Source organism: Electrona antarctica (genome assembly GCF_951216825.1).
Source record: "Electrona antarctica genome assembly, chromosome: 15".
NCBI lineage: Eukaryota > Metazoa > Chordata > Actinopteri > Myctophiformes > Myctophidae > Electrona > Electrona antarctica.
The window spans coordinates 4957375-4979826 of NC_136796.1; the positions used below are offsets into that span (position 1 = coordinate 4957375).

Below are 22452 nucleotides of genomic sequence, written 5' to 3' on the forward strand. Positions count from 1 at the left end.
AAAAGGAGGTAAATCACTCGTACTTTGAATGATAGAGATAATTTAATGATTCTAGGACAGGGGTTTTCAACTGATGTTGCCCCAGGAACCATCATCCTGACTAAAGAGCAACCTGGGGACCACCACTATTGTGTCGGGTGTGCTGACCACCGGTCTCACATCTCGTGGGACAGTCACGGAATAGAGGATATGCGCACACATAAAGTGAATGGCAAAATCGAGTGACAGCAAAGTGAGTGACAAAGTGAATTTAATGTTGTTTAAAGTAATTTAATGCAATCAAATAGGACTTTTCTTTTTGTATGTATGGGCTGTCAAGGCCAGAAAGTAGTTTTTGCCAATCAGTAGGCATTCTCGCATAACTTCCAGGTATGATGATGATGTCACGCGCATACTCTCTATAGGACTGAATAACGTCCCGCAAATCAAAGATATGGAAATATAATTGAGCATGTGAACTTACCATAAACACAGTAGGCTAATCTTTAATCATATTCCATCATATTCAAGGGTTTTTGGAGTGAAATGAGACAGGGCAGGTGTGTGTGTATTCAGATTGCCGCTCTTTGACGTTTTGCATCAACTAGGCTACATTTGGTTGGTTATGTATGAAACACCTCTTTATATGTTTTATAAATAAAGCACCTTTTAACCAAGATGATGGCCATTGTTGATAAGTGGGGAAAAAACATACTAATAATTGGTAAAAACAAAAAACATACTAATAATTGGTAAAAAAAAGGAAAAAAAAACTACTAATAATTATTTTCTGAATTCATGGCCAGTGACCACCTGCAATACCTCCGGCTGACAAACCATGATCTCTAGGACACATGTAGGACCCATATAAAGCTGTTTTTAAATCAAACTTTATGATACAGCCTTTAACTTTCACCTTGTGTGAATACGCATGTGTACTCTTAGATGAGAGGTTTGACTACAGGCTTTTCCACAAACTGTACAAATGAAGGGTTTTTCTCCAGTATGAGTCCTCATGTGGGTTCTTAGATGATTCATTTCACGACAGCCTTTACCACACACATTACACTTAAAGGGCCTTTCCCCTGTATGCACCATTGTGTGTACTTTCAGTGTAGTCATTGAATCAAAGCCTTTGCCACAGAATGTACAAACAAATGGCATTGGCCGGCTTTCCCCTGTATGAGTCATCATGTGTCTTTTCAGATGATTCTTTTGACTTAAGCTTATGCCACAAACTTCACAAGTAAATGGTTTTTCCCCTGTATGAATCCTCCAGTGTGTTTTTAAATGCCCCACATAACCAAATCCTTTACCACAAGTTATACAAATAAAGGGCTTTTCCCCTGTGTGACTCCTCATGTGTGCCTTTAATTGACTATTGTGAGCACAGCCTTTGCCACAAATGGTACACGTAACTGGCCTTTCCCCTGTATGAGTCCTCATGTGTGATTTTAGATGAGCAATTTGACGATACGCTTTGTAGCAAACTGTACAGGTAAAGGGCTTTAACCCTGTATGAGTCCGCATGTGTATTGTCAGTCCATACCTTCCAATAGAGCCTTTGCCACATATTTTACAAGTAAGTGGCCATTTTCCTGTATGCATTATTGTGTGCTCATTCAGGTGTCCCTTGTTTCTAAAACTTTTTCCACACTCTGTACAAATGAAGTTTTTCTTCGCTGTCTGTCTCCCCACGGAGTGAGTTTGTTTTGATGGTTTTGAATCATGATCCGGGTCAGGAAATCCAAGGAATTCCTCCTCATCCGACTTCTCGTCAAAGATTGCCATCACTTGCCGCCGCTGCTGCTCTTCTACTTCCTGAGTGGAAGAGCTAAATAAATATGAAAAGCCATCATTTGGTCTCTTAAGTAGCTCATCTTGTTCCTCTTTAATCTGTGGAGGCTCCTCTTTGGCCAGAAGGAAGTCTAGGAAAAGGATATAATGAAAGAACACCATTAAACATAATTGGTACATATGTGTCTCAGCGCAACACGTTGTGAGCTTGTAGATCTGCTATTTTCAGAGCAAAACACCCGAGCACAACCGAACAAAATTACTTGTCTTTCAATTATTTTGAAGCGACTTTAAAATGGGTGTGATGTGTGCCTTCCGTTTGGTCTTAGTCAGTACGCGTGCTGCTGCGTAGTTTTAGCCGGGCAACTTATTTTTTTCGGGACACCACATAGGAGGGCGTTACAAAAGTCTAACCTGCTAGTAATGAATGCATGCATTACCCTTTCTGTGTCAGCCTGTGAAAACAGATGCACAAACACATGCACGGATGGACATTTTTGTCAAACGAAACCGCGTGTACAAATTCATTATCCATCCGTTAACCAACCACATTTATTGGAATACAAAACCACTATAAAGAAAGTGAAGCTATCATAATACACTGCCGTTGCTCCATTGTGGTCTATGGCAATGAAGTGATTTTTCTTTAAAAGGTTCTGTCAAATAGATGAAAGGCATGTGCGACCGTGTGTCATTTGTTTACACATATATGTTCACTTAACACAGGACTGTGTGGACACAAACCAGATCTAATGAAAAATGCAAGTGAGTGTGGTCCTTGGTCTGGAATTTCTTTGCAGACTTTGGGCATGGAAGGCACATATACTGTAACTGTACGTACCTATCCTGTACAACTTCACTACAGGTTGCATCCTTGCATCACCAAGCAGTCTACGTCCCAGGTCCAGTTCTTGCTGTTTCTCTGACAACATTGAATGTTTTTTGGAGGTCATCTGTCCTGATAGTGCATATGTCTCCTTGTGGTGCTCTGTGGAAATCACCAGTGGAAGTAACCTTTAGTTTTTTAGTAACCTTACATACAATACAGAAGATCACTGCAGAGCTTCAACAATGTGGTGACAGTTGATCACACACGCATGTGCGCACGCACACTAATTGTGCGTTTATAATAACATTATGTTCTTCCAGCAGATTGAGTTTTGGACATAATAGTCTGGTGCCGATTGATATGACCTAGGACCTAAACACATACTGACTCCTCTTACTTTTAACAGCTGGTGGATAAGTCTACATACTGATATAATAGTACTCGACCGACCCATCCACCTAAGTTACTATCACACTAATTTAAAAATGTTCACACATGATTCATGACACAACAAAGAAAGTGGAAGTGTGGCCCACATTGTTATTGCCTTGAATTCTGTCCTGTGTCAATCTTACCTCCAGAGCTGACACTGAGGCTCTTGTCTTTGACTCCCTTTGCTTCAGGCCCCTCCCTGTCAGCCTGGGAGAGGCTATCAGGAGCCACGCGCACGTCTTTATGCTGGGACTGGGAACCGTGATCGTTGGTGGACACCTTGCTTCCCGGTGGCTGAGAACCGCTCCTGTTTTGCTGTGACGATGACAATGGGTCCTCTTTCTCGAGTGGCACATGGCTTCTCTCGCTTTCAGACCCCACTATGAGGCTGCTTCCCTCCTCCCTCCTCGCCATCTCCATGGGTTTAGGGGACAACACCTGGCTTTGGGAGAGAGCCAGGCCCAGAGCCGAACCCTCACGCCCAAATTTGTTCTCTCTTTCCTTTACAATCCCCTTCTCTTCTTCTCCAGGCTCGCCTCCCTCATCCATCACGTCTTGGTCTAGTGACAGCAACTGACTGGGAACAGTATAGCATTGTCCACGCTTCAGCAGCGACTGAGCGTTTGACTCGCTCCCTGTTACGATAACAGAGTCCCAATTTGATATCTGGGAGAACACAGACTGGGACATTGAGGCTAAACTATCATCTGTGGCGGTCGGAGGGGTCTGCTGGACACAGCTGCTGGCCAGAGCGTCTACCATGTCTGACTTGAGCCGAGCGCCTTTCACTTTGTCTGCAGGGCTGTTCATTGGGCTACCGCCACTGGCGTAACTTACACTCACATTTGTTACATTCCTATCCTTCTGCATAGATTCCTGCTCTTTGGACAGAGTGCGGTCCTCCATCCTGACATATTCACCACTGTGTTTTAACGAGGAGGGGGCAGCTTTGGGTTCGACAGCCGTTTTTGTGAAGGAGGTCACATTGTTATGCTCGCTCCTCTGACCGCAGCGTGACATCACAGAGTGGCTAGCGTCAATGCCGAGCACTTCGCCCAGACCCTCTTTTTGCACAGCCTGGCTGTCATCCTCGGGCTGCTCCGAGGCCACAGTGCTGCTCTCTGTGTTCACAGTGGACGGACTTGACTCAACGGGCAGCAATGGATTCTGGTCACGCAAGGATGGCGTCACCGATTTCCTTTTAGTGTCTTGTGGTTTCACACTGATGCTGCCGGTAGTGTTGCTCACAGCTGTCAGGCTCTGGGGCGCGACAAGCACATCCTGGAGAGGAAACAGAACTGAGAAATGAATCATGCTATCATGAAGGAATCATGAAGGTATTGTTTCATGTTGTTTGCGTTGAAGGGAAACTTAGTTCTTTACCACTTAAACCAGCAGTGTCAAATTCATTTTAGGTAAGACCCACAATACATCTGGAGTCTGGCCCATTACTAATTATTAATTCTGGGTGTTACTGTGTGTAAGCATGGACAACTCATATACAGCTTAATTTCATGCTGGCACAGAAATAAATCAATGAAAAAAAACCCACAGTTAACATTATGACATCCAGCTGCATTTACCTGTTAAAATGTCTGCTATATTTCTGAGGAGGAAATCTGACAAAAGTTAAGTTCCCAAACTCCACCCGCCCAAGTAAACAAACGTGTTGTTGTTGTCGTTGTCCTCCTCACAAAAGCACTGTAGGATAGCGAGGAGGAGATCTTCAGGGGATTCCGTCGTTCTTCCGGGTTCTTGGAAACGCCCTCAGCCACTGCGTTTAGTTTTAGGCTAGTTAGTTAGGTCTAGGCTGTCAATCACAGCGACTGGCCAATCACAGTGAACCCTCTACTCCAGTGTTTCCCAACCTTTTTTGTCCCAGGGCACACTTTTCATAGTCTCTCTCAGGGCACATAATCTCAGGGCACACCTAGATATACGGTGTATATATATATATATTCATCATTCAATATTTTGAACAAAAAAATGAACTATTTTAGTTATTTTTCATTCTTTCTTTTTTGAATTATTATTATTATTATTACCACAGTACCACAGCCCATAGCCATATAGAACCTCAGACTTCATTGAATAAAAAAACTTTGGGGGATTTAATAATAAAAAATGAATTCCTTTAAAAAAAATACATTTTGGAGAAAAAATAGCTCATATGCTTTTCCTTGTCTTTATTATGGGCCAACTTGTGAAAGCTGCATGCTTTTATTGTGAAGGGTCTCAGTTCTCACAGCCTGCATATTTCCACGTGCTGAAAATAGCTGATCGACAAGCTCACAACGCGTTGCGTCCGCAACGCGTTGTGAGCTTGTAAATCAGCCATTTTCAGCATGGAACACGTGTACGACGAAGAATAAATCAGGCATCACTGCGCTTCTGTGGAGGGAGGGAGATATATTGTGTTGGCCGAACGAGGCGATCATGTATGGACACTTGGACAGTTGGACAGCTATTTTTCGTGGCACATTATGTTTAATCACAACAACGTCACGTTTACTTTACCTCCTCAGTGTTTGGGTCGGGACATGTAGGACTGTATGTGTCTGCTGTCTACGTGCATATGCGCGAAATGTAGCGTCTTCTGGATGCATCTCTTTTGCATTAACATTTCAATGGCCGAGGGTCGTAGAGTCTATTGTTCCGTCGTTATCGCACGTCTAATGGTTAGACGTGTGACAACAACAACGACGCAACAATAGGAAGCCTGCAGCCCAGTAGCTATAATATTGCTTTCGGGGGAGGGTTAGTGTTATTTTCGGTCAAATCAGGCGGCACACCTGGACACATCAAACGGCACAGTAAAGTGCCGCGGCACACAGGTTGGGAAACACTGCTCTACTCAAACGTGCTGAAGGTCCAATGCTTGCTGTAGGATATGGTAAAGTTGTCCAATTTGGTTGCCGGGGAATTTTTCAGAATAAAGGCCTAGAGTGCCAAGCAGATGAGGGAGATTTCCCCCCAAAACCGGGAGGCAAAATCTTCCTTTACTTCCGTTGTAAGTCTGATATCTCTTTAGAAGCGTTAATATTCTAAACGAGATGCATGATTAAGTCAGAAATTAGGACAGAACATTGGTGTTATGATCAATCTGCGCAGAGGCAGCATAGATGAGAGTAAATAAGGCAGATTGTCGGCCTGTAAACCAGGAAGTGAATGGCTGCATGCACAGCTCTGGGAAGGGCTGAGCAAGGCATTGCCTAGCTGTCAAAAAATGGATTTTAGCGATCGCGTTTTACATCGATAAAAAGACCTTTAAGACGTGTCCACACGTTCGAGGCACTCCACGGTTTTATTTGAGAAGACGTGTGTGGACGTCCTAGGCATCCTAAGTGTTAAACTACCCCAGTGCTGAGGATAAAGTTATGTTCTTACGTGAGAGAACTCAGGCTGGGACGGCAAAGAGAACATCTTCTCCAAAACAGCTCCAGGTGAATTCCGGGACACCGGAGTGGATGTGGATGGGCGTGGTTTGGATTCAGCATCGGTCTCCATTGGCTCGACTGCCTTTGTCCGAGATTTGTCACCTGGGGGGCAGCGACGTGTCCATGGGTTTACCAGCGGCTGATGAATACAACATATTTTCTACAATCCAAATAATAATCGACAGCAGGTCAAAGTCTGCTGTTATTGAAGGTAGACTGTGAACATATAGTTACCTCCTTCAGCCTTTGATCCAGTAGTTGAGTTGGGAACAATATAACTTTTCATCATAGCACAACACATAACTGCATATTATGTTGAAATATTGTAGTGCAGGTGATTGCAACCACCACCGATGCAGACAGTGCAAAATTAAAACGAGACCGCCAAAACTTTCAGAGATTTTGCCAATAATCATATTCTGTGAGCCACACATCAGTTTTTGCGGGGTCAAACAAAGAATCACGTGCCATTGATCCCCAAATATTCAAAAAAGCAGCACGAGTCTGCCTTAATTTCCTATGGTTTCTATGCACTGTTGACCAGCCGGGAACATCATGGCAGATGCTCGAATCTCAATCAGTAACGGCTAACGTCACTGTAGTCAGAAGAATAGGTTTAACCTGTTTTTGTTTTGCAGTTTTTTGTCTTTGTTGTTTGTGCTTTTTTTACTTGAACTGTATATTTCTTCTAAAAAAAAAACTTTAATGGACTCATGTGTCCTAATATTCGCCTTTTGGGGTCTTGTTTTCATATAACTGGGCCTGGTTGCTTGTTTCTCATCTCTCAAAACCTGGCAACACTGCTTGCTCCCGTACATAAACACGCGCACGCACACACACGCGCGCGCATGTGATCGTATCGGCCATTCTTGGAGGGAGGCTTGTCTTTGTTAGCCTCCCTGTTACGTTAAATACATAGGTTAAATATATAGGACTATAGCACTACCACTATGCTAGCGCATTGTGCTATCCACTGGAAGCTCCGTGTTCCATAGCGTTTTTTCCTCAAATGTATGTTAAATATATTATACGTGTTTACTTTACCTTCGAGCCACTCGTGTATGTTTGCCTTCGAAGCTGACGGTTTGTGTTGTTAATGTTTTAAATCCCGTCTGGAGGAGGCTTTGTTTTTCCACCATGAAAAAAAAACACCAATGCACTGTGACCACACACTCCCGGGGAGAGAGAGAGGGAGAGGGGGGGAGGTAGAGCAGGTCGTCATCCATGGGTCGGCGGTTCGAATCCCGGCTCCTCGGTCTACATGTCGAAGTGTCCTTACTCCTTGGGCAAGACACTGAACCCCAAATTGCTCCCGATGTGCTGGTTGGTACCTTGCATGGCTTCCGCTGCAATCGGTGTATGAATGTGTGTGTGAATGGGTGAATGTAATGCACAATCTATGTAAAGTGCCTTGGATAAAGGCGCTCTATAAATGCACCATTTAGCCTACCATTTTACCATTTAGAGAGAGAGAGAGAATAATAAAACTAGGGAGGGAAAGGAATAAATTACAGATTGAGGTGACTACAAAACAATGACTAAAATTACATGACGTAACGATATCATCCGCTCCCGACCTGGCCACAGAACAGACTAGTAGGCTGGATGGTTTATGTATGAAGATGGGCCAACTTCGTTGGAGCCACTAGACGCGAAATTGTACACAAAGCAATGGTCTCCTAAATATAGTAGGCGTGGTTTGCTTCTCCCCGACCTCCACCTCCCCCCTGACAACAACACTGTTTCCACACTCAGTCTAGTAGGTGGCGGTAATGCACCATTTAGGTTTGCCATTTTTTTTATTGATTGAACATTTTATTAAGTGTAATGCTTAATTGGGTCGTCCACTCACAGTTAACAGCCTTTGTATTGAGTTTGTGCATGAAATGTAATGTAATTCTGCAAACTGTTAATACATTTTTCAATCAATCAATCAATCAATAACAGTTTGCAGAATTACAGTACATTTCAAGCACAAACTCAATACAAAGGCTGTTAACTGTGAGTGGACGACCCAATTAAGCATTACACTTGTTTACAACAGGGTCCACCATGTTCAATTCATCAAAACATTTAGAGACGTACAAATAGACACTTCTATATAGACAAAGAACAGAACAGGAATTCATCATAGTGGAGGTAAAAAGGGAAAAGAAACATATACAGTGAGGGGAAAGGGGGGGGGGGGCGTTGGGGGGGGATTCAGATTTTACGGGGGCCAGTTTCGAATTGCAGCCATCCGTAGGTGCCCTTTGAGAGCGGTTTTGAAGGAGTCAAGGGATTTGCATGTCTTAATGACTGTTGGTAGGGCGTTCCACATTTTGGTGGCATAGGAGCGAAAATAATTTAGTCCCTTGTTTGTGCCGAATCTGGGTTGTACATGGTTCGTTGCACTCCCTCTGGTGTTGTGGGTGTGGACTTTGTTAACATTAAGGAAGTATCTAGACAGGTACATGGGTATCTTGGTGGAGTATCGAATCTTGTGGACCAGACCCATTGCAAGATGCTGTACTCTGTCGCCAACCCTAAGCCATGCCAGTCTGTCAAAGTGGGCAGGGGTGAGGTGGGTTCGGGGGGTGAGGCCAGTAGGAGCCTGACCAGTTTGTTTTGGGAAGTCTGGAGCCTAGTTTTAAGGGCCTTTGAGGTGCTGTGGTACCAGGAGGTGCATGCATAGTCAAAGAAGCCTTGTACGAGGGCTCCTGTTAAGGTCTTCAAGGTGTTTTTGTCGACCAGTGAGGAGATCCTGTAAAGGAATCTTGTTCTTTGGTTGACTTTTTTGATTACGTTGGTGGCCATTTTATCACCGGAAAGATCCAGGATGGAACCTAGGTAGGTAATTTCATCTTTACGTGTGAAAACATTGTCACCCACTCTAACCAAGAAGCCATTTGCCTTGCTGAGATTACAATTAGATCCAAAGAGAATGGATTCAGTTTTTCCCAGGTGTAAAGATAGTGTAATAAATGTGAGTTCTATCGTCCCCCAAACTGTAGGGGTAAACATCAGCCCTGGAAGCACCACAGACAAGGATGTACAAATGAGCGACCTTTATTATAATGCTCGACAAGTACATAGAATTAGTATAGTATGCGGAATAAGTATGAATTACAGTATATTAACATAACAACACCAGTAAAACCAGGTATAAACTACAGGCCTATATAAATACAATGTCTCTTAAATAATCAGTGCAACATACAGGAAATACACAATACAATGTCTCTTAAATAATCAGTGCATCCATGCCGGCAATACACGATACAATGTCTCTTTATTCGGGTACTTAACTCGCCGTGGTGGCGGACCCTCCCCCGGGGTCTTTGCTTGTGACGCCGTCCAACTCCCCGGGGAGCTGCGTGTCGGACGACGTGACGTGCGGACAGTTAACCAGTCCTTCTCAGATCGCAGTACTGCGGAGGAGCAATGTGAGCACACACTCTCTAAGCCCCCTCTATCTAACTACAGGAGACCGCAGGTGTAGTCTCCCCTCCTGCTGACTTAAGACAACTAGCTCCCCCTCACTACCTGTCTTCACCGCCGGCAAGACTAATACTTGCGAACGGCCACCTCCCGCACCCAGAGTGCCGCTTCACAAGACGTGGGCTCCAACGACGCACAAACGTCTAAGTGTCACTTTTATACTGGCGTCCTATAGTCACCACCTGAATTCAATGCATGCAATCACTGTCCCCGTTCGTTTAACACGCCTGCCTGCGTGGCGTCATTGATGCGTCCGTGTTCACACGCACGCACATCACACTTCTCCCCCTCTTGAAGAAAGGGACTCGTCCCCGAGTCTATAAGGACATCTCGTAGTCTCGTGACCAGACGGCTGGTTTCCGCTGACGAGCTGGACGTCCTCCCCTTTGCGTTGGCACCCCTATGGCGTCTTGTTGCCACCGCTCAGGACGGGACGCTGACAGATCCAAGGGCTGGGTCGATTCCGCTGCTGCGGGGCCTTCTGGCCCGTTGGCCTTCTGCGACCCAGCTGATGAGCTCTGCTGGCGTGCAGAACATCCCTCCGACGTCGCTGCAGCTTGGTGGCCCGATTGTCCAAGACCAGCCACAGGCCTGTCCGAGGGAAGGGTTACTTCAGAGGCTGCTGAATCTACTGATGGCCCTCCTTGTTCTCCGGTGACATCTGAGACAGTCTCCAGGTCGCGCTGCAATACCGGTGTCATCACTCCTGCTGACGGGGTCCTCTGTTGCCGTTGACCACCCTCGGTCGCCCCTGCCGGCGCTGTCCTCACCTCCGCGGGGACATCACGGCGGGCCGGACGAAGCTGGACCCAACTGGAACAACCTGGAACCTCCGACTGCTGCCGTTGTTCTGGCGGAGTAGGGCAGACCCTCCGTCTATCTCCCATGGATGTCTCATTCTCTGTTGACTCAGATGGCACTGGCAAGGAAGAAGTACAGGGTTTGAGTCTATTGAAATGCACAACGGTTTCTGAGCCTCCCTCCATTGGCACTAGCCTGTAGAGGACATCAGTCACCCTTTCGGCCACTCTAAAGGGGCCTTTATACCGTCTCTGTAGTTTGGGACACAGACCACGCTTTTTAGCCTTGTTCCTCACCCAAACTAGTTCTCCCTCAGAATAATACTGGAACTTTGCCCTGAAATCATAAGCCACTTTCTGGTGTCCCGAGGCCCTGGCTTGATGTTTTTTAACTGCCTCAACCACAGTAGACAATGTGTCCCTCAATCTAGACACATACCCATCCACTGAGGCAAAGGACTCCTGGTTGTCAATGTTTAACATAACATCGACCGGCAAGACAATTTCCTGGCCAAACAATACCTTGTAAGGGGTGAAAAGGGTGCTAGCATGCACACTACTACGATAAGCCAGCATAACATACGGTAAAAGTGTGTCCCAATTGGCCTGATTCTCCTCCACAAAGAGGGATACCATATCCAAGAGAGTACGATTGAACCGCTCTATCAACCCGTCTGAATCCAACCCACCTATTTTAGCTTTCAAATATCCAGAACCACCAGGGGCCACGGTTGACATAGAATCGGGGGCGGGCATTGGGCCCTCTGTGCACACCCCCTCTAGTTTCCCTGTAAATAAGGACAGTCACGTCGAATGTGGCGAGTACACCCGCACTCCCAGCATCCCTTGTTCCGCTCAGCTTCCCGTTTGAATAGGGAGGGTGCTTGAACTGAGCGTCCATAAGGAACCGATACCGCTGGTGTGGTTGTAGGAGCAATTTTACTTGGGTGGCCTATTGCCTGTACTGTCGATTGCAGGGATTTGACTTCTTGTCGTAGGCCCTCTACCACCCCAAGCAGGGATTCTATCCGCTCGTCACTGGTAGATTTATCAACAACCCCGCGCACCTTAGCATCAGTCATTGGGCCCCCTCCCTCTAGACCCCTAATGAGTTCAAGCTCTGCAGCCAGGTTAATTGCTTCCTCTAATGTGGCTGGTTTGGCACTGCGGAGGTTAATACGCAAATCCCCATTTCCCACATGTGCAATAAAATGATCTTTTGCCAACACATCCTGGGTATTAAGATCTATTGTAGGGTATGCTTTAGTGACCAACCGGCGAAGTGCAATGCCAAATTCTCTTACAGTCTCATTATGTAACCTCCTACGTGACGAGAAGCTGGCCCTGTTCCAGTCCTCACTATCACATGGGTCTAAACATCTCCCCATTGCAGTCTTTAACGAGGCATAATTAGCTTTAGCTGCTGCAGACAACCCGCTATACACCTCCCGAGCTCGGCCAGACAAAAGTAGACTCATAAACTTTAATCTCAGAGATTCATCCCAATTATTAACATCAGCTGCCATTTCGAACTGTTCAGCCCAATCAGCCCATTCTCGCCCCGTGCCCGTGAATGTTTCTGGCATAAAGACTGGCCGTGGAGTTGCAGCTAAATTGTTAACCCGGCCAACACCGTTGTTACTGGGGCCCGCTTCATGATCAGAGACTGACATTTCGATAGATCCCACCACTGCCACCAGTGTAATAAATGTGAGTTCTATCGTCCCCCAAACTGTAGGGGTAAACATCAGCCCTGGAAGCACCACAGACAAGGATGTACAAATGAGCGACCTTTATTATAATGCTCGACAAGTACATAGAATTAGTATAGTATGCGGAATAAGTATGAATTACAGTATATTAACATAACAACACCAGTAAAACCAGGTATAAACTACAGGCCTATATAAATACAATGTCTCTTAAATAATCAGTGCAACATACAGGAAATACACAATACAATGTCTCTTAAATAATCAGTGCATCCATGCCGGCAATACACGATACAATGTCTCTTTATTCGGGTACTTAACTCGCCGTGGTGGCGGACCCTCCCCCGGGGTCTTTGCTTGTGACGCCGTCCAACTCCCCGGGGAGCTGCGTGTCGGACGACGTGACGTGCGGACAGTTAACCAGTCCTTCTCAGATCGCAGTACTGCGGAGGAGCAATGTGAGCACACACTCTCTAAGCCCCCTCTATCTAACTACAGGAGACCGCAGGTGTAGTCTCCCCTCCTGCTGACTTAAGACAACTAGCTCCCCCTCACTACCTGTCTTCACCGCCGGCAAGACTAATACTTGCGAACGGCCACCTCCCGCACCCAGAGTGCCGCTTCACAAGACGTGGGCTCCAACGACGCACAAACGTCTAAGTGTCACTTTTATACTGGCGTCCTATAGTCACCACCTGAATTCAATGCATGCAATCACTGTCCCCGTTCGTTTAACACGCCTGCCTGCGTGGCGTCATTGATGCGTCCGTGTTCACACGCACGCACATCACAATAGTTTGTTATCAGCGAGCCAGGTGCAGATTCTACCGAGTTCAGAGCTGAGGGCATTTTCAACCTGCAGTTTGCCCCTGTCCGAGACCAGCAGTGCCGAGTCATCTGCGAACAGGAACAAGTTGCAGTCACAAGCTGAAGTCATGTCGTTTACATATATTAGGAACAGTAGAGGCCCTAGTATGCTTCCAACCGGCCCTAGTATGCTTCCAACCGGCACGAAACCCGATAGAAGAAGATGCATTATTAATACATGAATACATATTTGTACAGTATTTGAACAAAAATGAAAACAAAATGAAAACAAATAAACAAGGCAATTTTACATGTAAATGGCCCTCCTCCTCATTGACCAGGCCTTTTCAAGGAATGAGGCAAATGAAAAGGTGTACTTTTGAAATAGTCGTTTTAGTTTCTTGAAGTCCTCCAACCATATAAATTCATGATTTGGATCTATTAAAAAGTCTCCCACTAATAGAGTTGTAGAATGGCATTTCATTTTCCTTTAGATCACACAGACTACACTACATAATCTATCCTCCTCAACCGTGCCTACATATCTGCCTGTCTCAATATGCAGACCAAGTATGCCAGCTCTAATTTGGGCACATAAGGATCGTTTCTAATCGTTTTAAATATGTCCATTCATTTCACGTTATAATATTCATATTCTCATCTTAAATATATGGGGCCAGAGCCCCCTATGTGTTGTCCGTGAATTTCACAGCGTGAAATTGCAGATGGACAGAGAGAGGCTTCCGGACTCATCTCAAATCTTGCGAGTTTGTTGCTGGGATAAAGAAATGTCATTAACAAAGTAGATTTTCTCCTGATTTGTCTCGCTAAAAGAAGCCACTTTACTATGAATATCTTGTAAATATTGTGTGCCTTGTGATGATTGGGTCCAGTATTTAGTTCAGTGACCATGGAGTTAAGGAATGATTCATAAGCTGTGTTCACGTTCACTCTCCCATTGGAAATGAAGACTCCAACATTCTTCCCGTCTCCTAATAATGTTACCGCCCACCTCACGCAGATACGGGAAGTAAAGCAAAGTTGGCCTCTTGGGTTCTAGTAGGCCTCCCTCAAGCCCTGAACCCGCATTGACTTTAGTGACGTCAGCTGTAAGTGCTTGAGGGTGAGAGGCTGCAAGGGCTCCAAATAGAGGGTATGCGTGTGACATCATCGTACCTGCAGTTATGCGGGAACGCCCACTGAGTGGCAAAAAACTACTTTCTGGCCTTGACAGCCCATTCATCCACACAGAAAAGTCCTGTCTGATTGCATTAAACAATGTTAAACTCACCAACATTGCAGCTGTACGAAAAGCTTGAATTACCCTCTTTCTATCTGCAAAGTTTTTGTTTCATAAAAATCCACCATAGAAACGTTATGAGCTACTTTCTGTCAAGAAATGCCCTGCATTTGATTATTTTTCTAAGTGTGGATTTTTGGAAGTGCTTGTTTTCAATAACCCAACATTTTGCTGCCTCCTGCATTATGTGACATTTAGAAACAGGTGGTACGCAGGACGGTTGAGTGATTTCCAACAAGCGCTTCTAAACTCCAACACTCCATGCTGCTCAATGTTTTGCCACTCAGTCTAGTGTCCTGATGGGAAAAGCATGCATGTGCATACTCTCTATTGTTGTGAAAGGAATGGGACAGCACTTTGAAGATGAGTCCGCCATTCATGACACTTTGTATCACTTTTATTCCCAAGTAGTTTAACTCTACCAATTTATTTTATCCCCATCCACTACAAAGCAAACATAAAATAATAATAATAAAAAAAATCTAAACAAATTGTTATCACATACCAACTACATGTTATTGTTCCTAATGTACACATGTACCTCTGTGATTATTTACAAGTTGTTTAACTGTACCAATAATTGTCTCCACCAGGCCGAAGGCATGGGGAGAGAGTATGTTTTGCACTCAGTCAGTGTGTGTGTGTCTGTGTGTGTGAGTTAACCTGGTCGATGCCATTTTTCACACACTCCCTGGGTGCCAACGACGAACCTCTGCCCCCAAACTTTCCAGAACGGCCTGTTATAGCGCCACCAAGGGGGCCGACTTTTGAAAAACACATTTTTTGATAATACTCCTCCAGATTGTGTCCAAAAATCCCGCAAATCGTTACACACTATCTCTAAAGTCATGTGTGCAAGACGGATCTGTCCGATATTTCATATTCCATCCTAATTGGCTAACATTGGCTTTCAAAGTTTGCAGGATTGGCCCGTTTGGAACAAAAAGCCTCAAATCATGAACACAGCGTGCAATTTACTTTCCTACTAGGCTGAGGAATATCACATTGGCCTGTTATAGCGCCACCAACAGGTTGATTTTGGCAAAACACATTTTTGAAATAAAATGCCTGAAATCATCTAATTGCCATCCAAGGCATAAGAAGAAATGGCACCCATTGGCCTATTATAGCACCACCAGGAGGCCACAACCTGACCTGCCCTGGTGAATCCCTGTGCCCTGAGGGGCACTTTATCTAGTTTATAATAAAATATTGAATATTTGATTGTCCCCATCCGCTTCAATGCAAACATAAGAAACATAACATTATCTAATCAAATTGCTATCACATACCAACTATATGGTGTTGTTCCCAATGTAGACATGTACCTGTGTATTTCCATGCATTTTTACTGTACCATTCATTTATAATAACAAATATTTGATTATCTTCATCCGCTTCAAAGCAAACATGAGAAACAAATCACATGTTTTATAAATCATACTTTATAATACAGCCTTTAACGTTCACCTTGTGTGAATACGCATGTGTACCGTTAGATGAGTGTTTTGATTACAGGCTTTTCCACAAACTTTACAAATGAAGGGTTTTTCCCCAGTATGAATCCTCATGTGGGTTTTTAGATCACCCCTTTCACGACAGCCTTTACCACACACGTTACACTTAATGGGCCTTTCCCCTGTATGCACCATTGTGTGTAATTTCAGTTTAGACATTGAATCACAGCCTTTGCCACAGAATGTACAAACACATGGTCTTGGCCGGCTTTCCCCTGTATGAGTCATCATGTGTCTTTTCAGATTAACCTTTTGACTACAGCTTATGCCACAAACTTTACAAGTAAATGGTTTTTCCCCTGTATGAACCCTCCAGTGTGTTTTTAAATGACCCACATCACTAAAGCCTTTACCACAAGTTATACAAATAAAGGGCTTTTCCCCTGTGTGAATCCTCATGTGTGACTTTAATTGACCATTGTGAGAACAGCCTTTGCCACAAATGCTACAAGTAACTGGCCTTTCCCCTGTATGAGTCCTCATGTGTGATTTTAGATGAGAAATTTGACGATATGATTTGTAGCAAACTGTACAGGTAAAGGGCTTTAACCCTGTATGAGTCATCATGTGTATTGTCAGTTCACCCTTTCCAATAGAGCCTTTGCCACATATTTTACAAGTATGTGGCCATTTTCCTGTATGCATTATTGTGTGGTCATTCAGTTTTCCCTTTTGTCTAAAACTTTTTCCACACTCTGTACAAATATAGATTTTCTTCGCTGTCTGTCTTCCCACGGAGTGAGTTTGTTTTGATGGTTTTGAATCATGATCCGGGTCAGGAAATCCAAGGAATTCCTCCTCATCCGACTTCTCGTCAAAGATTGCCATCACTTGCCGCCGCTGCTGCTCTTCTACTTCCTGAGTGGAAGAGCTAAATAAATATGAAAAGCCATCATTTGGTCTCTTAAATAGCTCATCTTGGACCAGAAGGAAGTCTAGGAAAAGGATATAATGAAAGAACACCATTAAACATAATTGGTACATATATGTGTCTCAGCGCAACACGTTGTGAGCTTGTAGATCTGCTATTTTCAGAGCAAAACACCCAAGCACAACCAAACAAAATTACTTGTCTTTCAATTATTTTTGTCTTTTCAATTCTAAAACAGGTAACCAGTGAAGCGACTTTAAAATGAGTGTGATGTGTGCCCTCCGTCTGGTCTTAGTCAGTACGCATGCTGCGGAGTAGTTGTAGTCGGGCAACTTCTTTTTTCGGGACACCAGATAGGAGGGCGTTACAATAGTCTAACCTGCTAGTAATGAATGCATGCATTACCCTTTCTGTGTCAGCCTGTGAAAACAGCCGACTCTGACAATATTTCTCAAATGATAACAAAATGAACACTGCTGCAGATCAAGTGGGGGGGCATTAGATATGCACGGATGGACATTTTTGTAAAACGAAACCGCGTGTACACTTTCATTATCCATCCGATAGCTTCACTATCATGAAAGTGAAGCTATCATAATACACTGCCGTTGCTCCATTGTGGTCTATGGCAATGAAGTGATTTTTCTTAGAAAGGTTGTCCAATAGATGAAAGGCATGTGCGACTGTGTGTCATTTGTTTACACATATATGTTCGCTTAACACAGGACTGTGTGGACACAAACCAGATCTGTCGCGTGGAAAACACATAACACATAACAGTACATACCTTTCCTGTACAACTTCACTACAGGTTGCATCCTTGCATCACCAAGCAGTCCATGTCCCAGGTCCAGTTTTCGCTGTTCCTCTGACAACGTTGAATGTTTTTTGGAGGCCATCTGTCCTGATACTGCATATGTCTCCCTGTGGTGCTCTGTAGAAATCACCAGTGGAAGTAACCTTTAGTTATTTAGTAACCTTACAATACAGACCTTCAACAATGTGGTGACAGTTGATCACACACGCATGCGCGCACGCACACTAATTGTGCCAATAACATTATGTTCTTCCAGCAGATTGAATTTTGGACATAATAGTCTGGTGCCGATTGATATGACCTAGGACCTAAACACACACTGACTCCTCTTACTTTTAACAGCTGGTAAATCAGTCTGCATACTATATTACAACTGCATATTATGTTGTAATATTGTAGTGCAGGTGATTGCAACCACCACTGATGCAGTGCAAAATGAAAACGAGACCGCCAAAACTTTCAGAGATTTTGCCAATAATCATATTCTGTGAGCCACACATCTGAGTTTTTGCGGGATCAAACTAGGGCTGGGCGATATGACGATATATATCGTATAGACGATAGAAAATGTCTATCGTGAAAAATGTTTTCTCTATCGTTTATATCGTTGTGTCGCAAAACAAGCGGTACGGCAGTGTTTGACGTGACAGCGCCCAGCCACGCTGTGCTGTTATTTCATAACAAACATGAAGGGAGATGATGGCTGACGAGATTCAGAGCGGAGTAACACTAAAGTAACCGGCCATTCACTGTTATAAATGCAGGTTTCATGTTGGGTCAAATTGATAAACTGCGTGAGCCACGCATCAGACGCATATTTTACACAGTTGAACAATTGACAACACAACACAAGACGCTAACTTAAGTTGTGATCATAAAAAAAAAAAGAAAAGAAAAACATCCACTCCCATACGCACAGCTGGGCATTGGAGAGTTGACGACGCGGTCGCGTTGTCTCTCACTCTATCGCCTGTAGTCAATTAAACATCGTTAAGCTTCCCAACGTCTTTAACAAACTACACTACAGTGACTACAACTACAACAGAACATTTTGATTCCCTATACAGAGCTTAAAATGAACTGAAACAACAACAACTGTGTGGCAGTGGGTGACATGAGGTATTTCTTTTTTCCATAAGAAAATGTAATGCAGACACAGGCCTGTACTTCTGTGTCTGAATGGGAAAGTCTTATTTCTTTATTTTTGCTTTTTAATTGTCATAATAATAATAATAATAATAATAATAATAATAATAATAATAATAATAATAATTATTATTATTATTATTATATATATTTTATTTTGTATTATTTTTGTATTTGCTTTAGGCCTGTCTGTGCATGGGCAGGGCATCAGTATTATATTCATATAATTAGACTGGATATTGTGATTTTACATATTGTAATTGGCATAAGTTTGATATTGGCATAAGTGTTCTTTTCCTGTTTTTTGAGTGGTGCAACCACTATAGACGGTTATGTGTGTGTCCCTGTGTCCCTGTATCCGAGCACGGAAATAGCATAATTATTGTCACCAGCAAGTGTCACTGTTGTGCAGCCTAACACACAGACAGAGGCCAGGGAGGAGAGCTTGTACAGTACAGTACAGTTAAGTACAGTACAGTACAGTACAGTACAGTACAGCCCAAGTACAGTACAGTAAAGTACTCAGCCTGAACAAAAATCTATTTTTTAGATTTAAAAAAATCGGTATCGTAAAAAATATGCTATATCGTGAGTATATCGTTATCGTGATAAAAAAATTCTATATCGTGATATGAGATTTTGTCATATCGCCCAGCCCTAGATCAAACAAAGAATCACGTGCCATTGATCCCCAAATATTAAAAAAGCAGCACAAGTCTGCCTTAATTTCCTATGGATGCACTGTTGACCTAGCCTGGCTAATAAGCCAGACCGAATCAGCCGTTGGCACACAAAAAATTGCCTGCCGGCGGATTACGGTCTGGAGAGGCTCAATTGTACGCCCATTTCCTACACCAGAGAACTGGTGTGGCCAAATCGGGACACGGTATGCAATATGGGCGGGCTTTGGTACAATGCTTGAGACCTTTGACTGACAGTAGCTCTAACCAATTGCGTCAAAGAGAAAATGTTTGAACCCGCCCCCCGGGAAACAAGATCCATACACAGCATCTCCAGACTCAAATACCACACGACAGTGTGATTTGAGTCTGGCTTATTAGCCAGGCTACTGTTGACCAGCCGGGAACATCATGGGAGATGCTCGAATCAGATTCAGAGCAGATTCATGATTTGCAGCATTTTGTTTGAAACTGAGCACTCCTGCGAACTTTGGAAGCCAATCTTAGCCAATCAGGATGGAGTCTGAGAAATCTGAAGACCCGTTTCGTTGAATGGCTCTAGAGAGACTGTGTACCAATTTGCCTGATGTTTGGACAAAATCTGTAGGTGTACTGTCCAAAAACTTGTTTTGCACAAAGCGGCCTCCTGGTGGCGCTATAACAGGCCGTTCTGGAAATTTTGGGGCAGAGGTTCATCGTTGGCATCCAGGGAGTGTGTGTGCAAAATGTGGCATCGACCGGGTTAACGGTGCCGGAGATTAGCTGTTCACAGACGGAAGGAGTGCAAAACATACTCTCTCCCCGTGCCTTCGGCCTGGTGGAGACAACTATAAAGCCTGTACCCACCTGGGCCTGCATGGTTGCTTGTTTCTCAACTCTCAAAACCTGGCAACACTGCTTGCTCCCGTACATTAATAACACGCGCACGCACATACACGCGCGCATTCTTGGAGGGAGGCTTGTCTTTGTTAGCTTCCCTGTTACGTTAAATACATAGGTTAAATATATAGGACTATAGCATTAGCAGCTATGCTAGCGCATTGTGCTATCCACTGGAAGCTCCGTGTTCCATGCGGTTTTTTCCTCAATAAATGTACTCATGTCAAATATATTATACGTGTTTACTTTACCTTCGAGCCACTATGGATGTTATCCGTCGAAGCTAACGGTTTGTGTTGTTAATTGTTTAAATCCCGTCTGGAGGAGTCTTTGTTGTTCCACCATGAAAAAAAACTACAATACCACATGCACTGTGACCACACACTCCCAGAGAGAGAGACCACACTCCCGGGGTGAGAGAGAGACAGTGTTTCCACACCTAAGCGCAAAACGGCCGACAGCCGCGGACAGAAGAAGCTGTCCGCAGCTTCTTTTTCCGGGTTTTTAGAGGAAAAGAAGCTCCACCTCCGCGGACGACTGCCGCGGAGGAGAGCGTTTCCGGGAATCTGGCCGTCGCGCAAGTCGTCCGCGGAGGTGGAGCTTAATTTCCATCCACCAGCTGTCTAAAAACCCGGAAAAAGAAGCTGCGGACAGCCGAGAACGTCCGCGGCTCTTTTATAAGTGTGGCAGCACCCTACTCTATGGGCAGCACCTAGAGAGAGAGAGAGAGAGAGAGAGAGAGAGAGAGACCGAGACCACACTCCCGGAGAGATTTGATTGATTGATTGAAGAATTTATTAACAGTTTGCAGAATTACAGTACATTTCAAGCACAAACTCAATACAAAGGCTGTTAACTGTGAGTGGACGACCCAATTAAGCATTACACTTGTTTCCAATAGGGTCCACCATGTTCAAATCATCAAAACATTTAGAGACGTACAAATAGACACTTCTATAGACAGAACAGGAATTCATCATAAAGGAGGTAAAAAGGGAAAAGAAATATATACAGTGAGGGGGAAAAGGGGGGGGGCGGGGGGGGGGATTCAGATTTTACGGGGGCCAGTTTCGAATTGCAGCCATCCGTAGGTGCCCTTTGAGAGCGGTTTTGAAGGAGTCAAGGGATTCGCATGTCTTAATGACAGTTGGTAGGGCGTTCCACATTTTGGTGGCATAGGAGCGAAAAGAATTTAGTCCCTTGTTTGTGCCGAATCTGGGTTGTACATGGTTCGTTGCACTCCCTCTGGTGTTGGGGGTGTGGACTTCGTTAACATTAAGGAAGTATCTAGACAGGTACATGGGTATCTTGGTGGTGTATCGAATCTTGTGGACCAGACCCATTGCCAGATGCTGTACTCTGTCGTCGACCCTAAGCCATTCCAGCCTGTCGAAGTGGGCAGGGGTGAGGTGGGTTCGGGGGGCTAGATCAAGTAGGAGCCTGACCAGTTTGTTTTGGGAAGTCTGGAGCCTGGTTTTTAGGGCCTTTGAGGTGCTGTGGTACCAGGAGGTGCATGCATAGTCAAAGAAACCCTGTACAAGGGCTCCTGTTAAGGTCTTCAAGGTGTTTTTGTTGACCAGTGAGGAGATCCTGTAGAGGAATCTTGTTCTATGGTTGACTTTTTTGATTACGTTGGTGGCCATTTTATCACCGGAAAGATTAGCCTCCAGGATGGAACCTAGGTAGGTAATTTAATCTTTACGTGTGATAACATTGTCACCCACTCTAACCAAGAAGCCATTTGCCTTGCTGAGATTACTAATAGAGCCAAAGAGAATGGATTCAGTTTTTCCCAGGTGTAAAGATAGTTTGTTATCAGCGAGCCAGGTGCAGATTCTACCGAGTTCAGAGCTGAGGGCATTTTCAACCTGCAGTTTGTCCCTGTCCGAGACCAGCAGTGCTGAGTCATCTGCGAACAGGAACAAGTTGCAGTCACAAGCTGAAGTCATGTCGTTTACATATATTAGGA

General features: G+C 44.3%; 1 protein-coding gene and 1 long non-coding RNA gene across 3 annotated transcripts; both read right to left on the minus strand.

The window, feature by feature from the left end:
* Positions 1–308: 308 nt before the first annotated feature.
* On the minus strand, positions 309–7647 carry LOC306938747 (uncharacterized protein). Of its 2 annotated transcripts, none has more exons than XM_079523023.1 (5): positions 7519–7647; positions 6425–6576; positions 3181–4318; positions 2618–2764; positions 309–1907 (listed from the first exon to the last, which is right to left on the minus strand). In XM_079523023.1, exons 2-5 carry the CDS (start codon positions 6542–6544, stop codon positions 892–894), a joined length of 2421 nt encoding a protein of 806 aa, XP_079379149.1. In that variant the 5' UTR covers positions 6545–6576; positions 7519–7647; the 3' UTR covers positions 309–891. The 2 variants fall into 2 exon arrangements, with proteins under 2 accessions (XP_079379149.1, XP_079379148.1); XM_079523022.1 differs by having other exon boundaries at positions 6425–6613.
* An 8160-nt stretch (positions 7648–15807) lies between these two features.
* On the minus strand, positions 15808–21056 carry LOC306938422. Its single transcript, XR_013791720.1, has 3 exons — positions 20735–21056; positions 17749–17895; positions 15808–17025 (listed from the first exon to the last, which is right to left on the minus strand). It is a non-coding gene; the product is annotated as an uncharacterized lncRNA (long non-coding RNA).
* Positions 21057–22452: the final 1396 nt, after the last annotated feature.

Excerpts from the sequence above, each read along its gene's own strand:
- LOC306938747 (XM_079523023.1), bottom strand. The coding sequence starts at position 6,544 with ATGGAGACCGATGCTGAATCCAAACCACGCCCATCCACATCCACTCCG. Across the intron at positions 2,765-3,180 it reads CCTCAGTGTCAGCTCTGGAG|AGCACCACAAGGAGACATAT; the intron begins GTAAGATTGACA and ends TGATTTCCACAG. Across the intron at positions 1,908-2,617 it reads AGTGAAGTTGTACAGGATAG|ACTTCCTTCTGGCCAAAGAG; the intron begins GTACGTACAGTT and ends TCCTTTTCCTAG.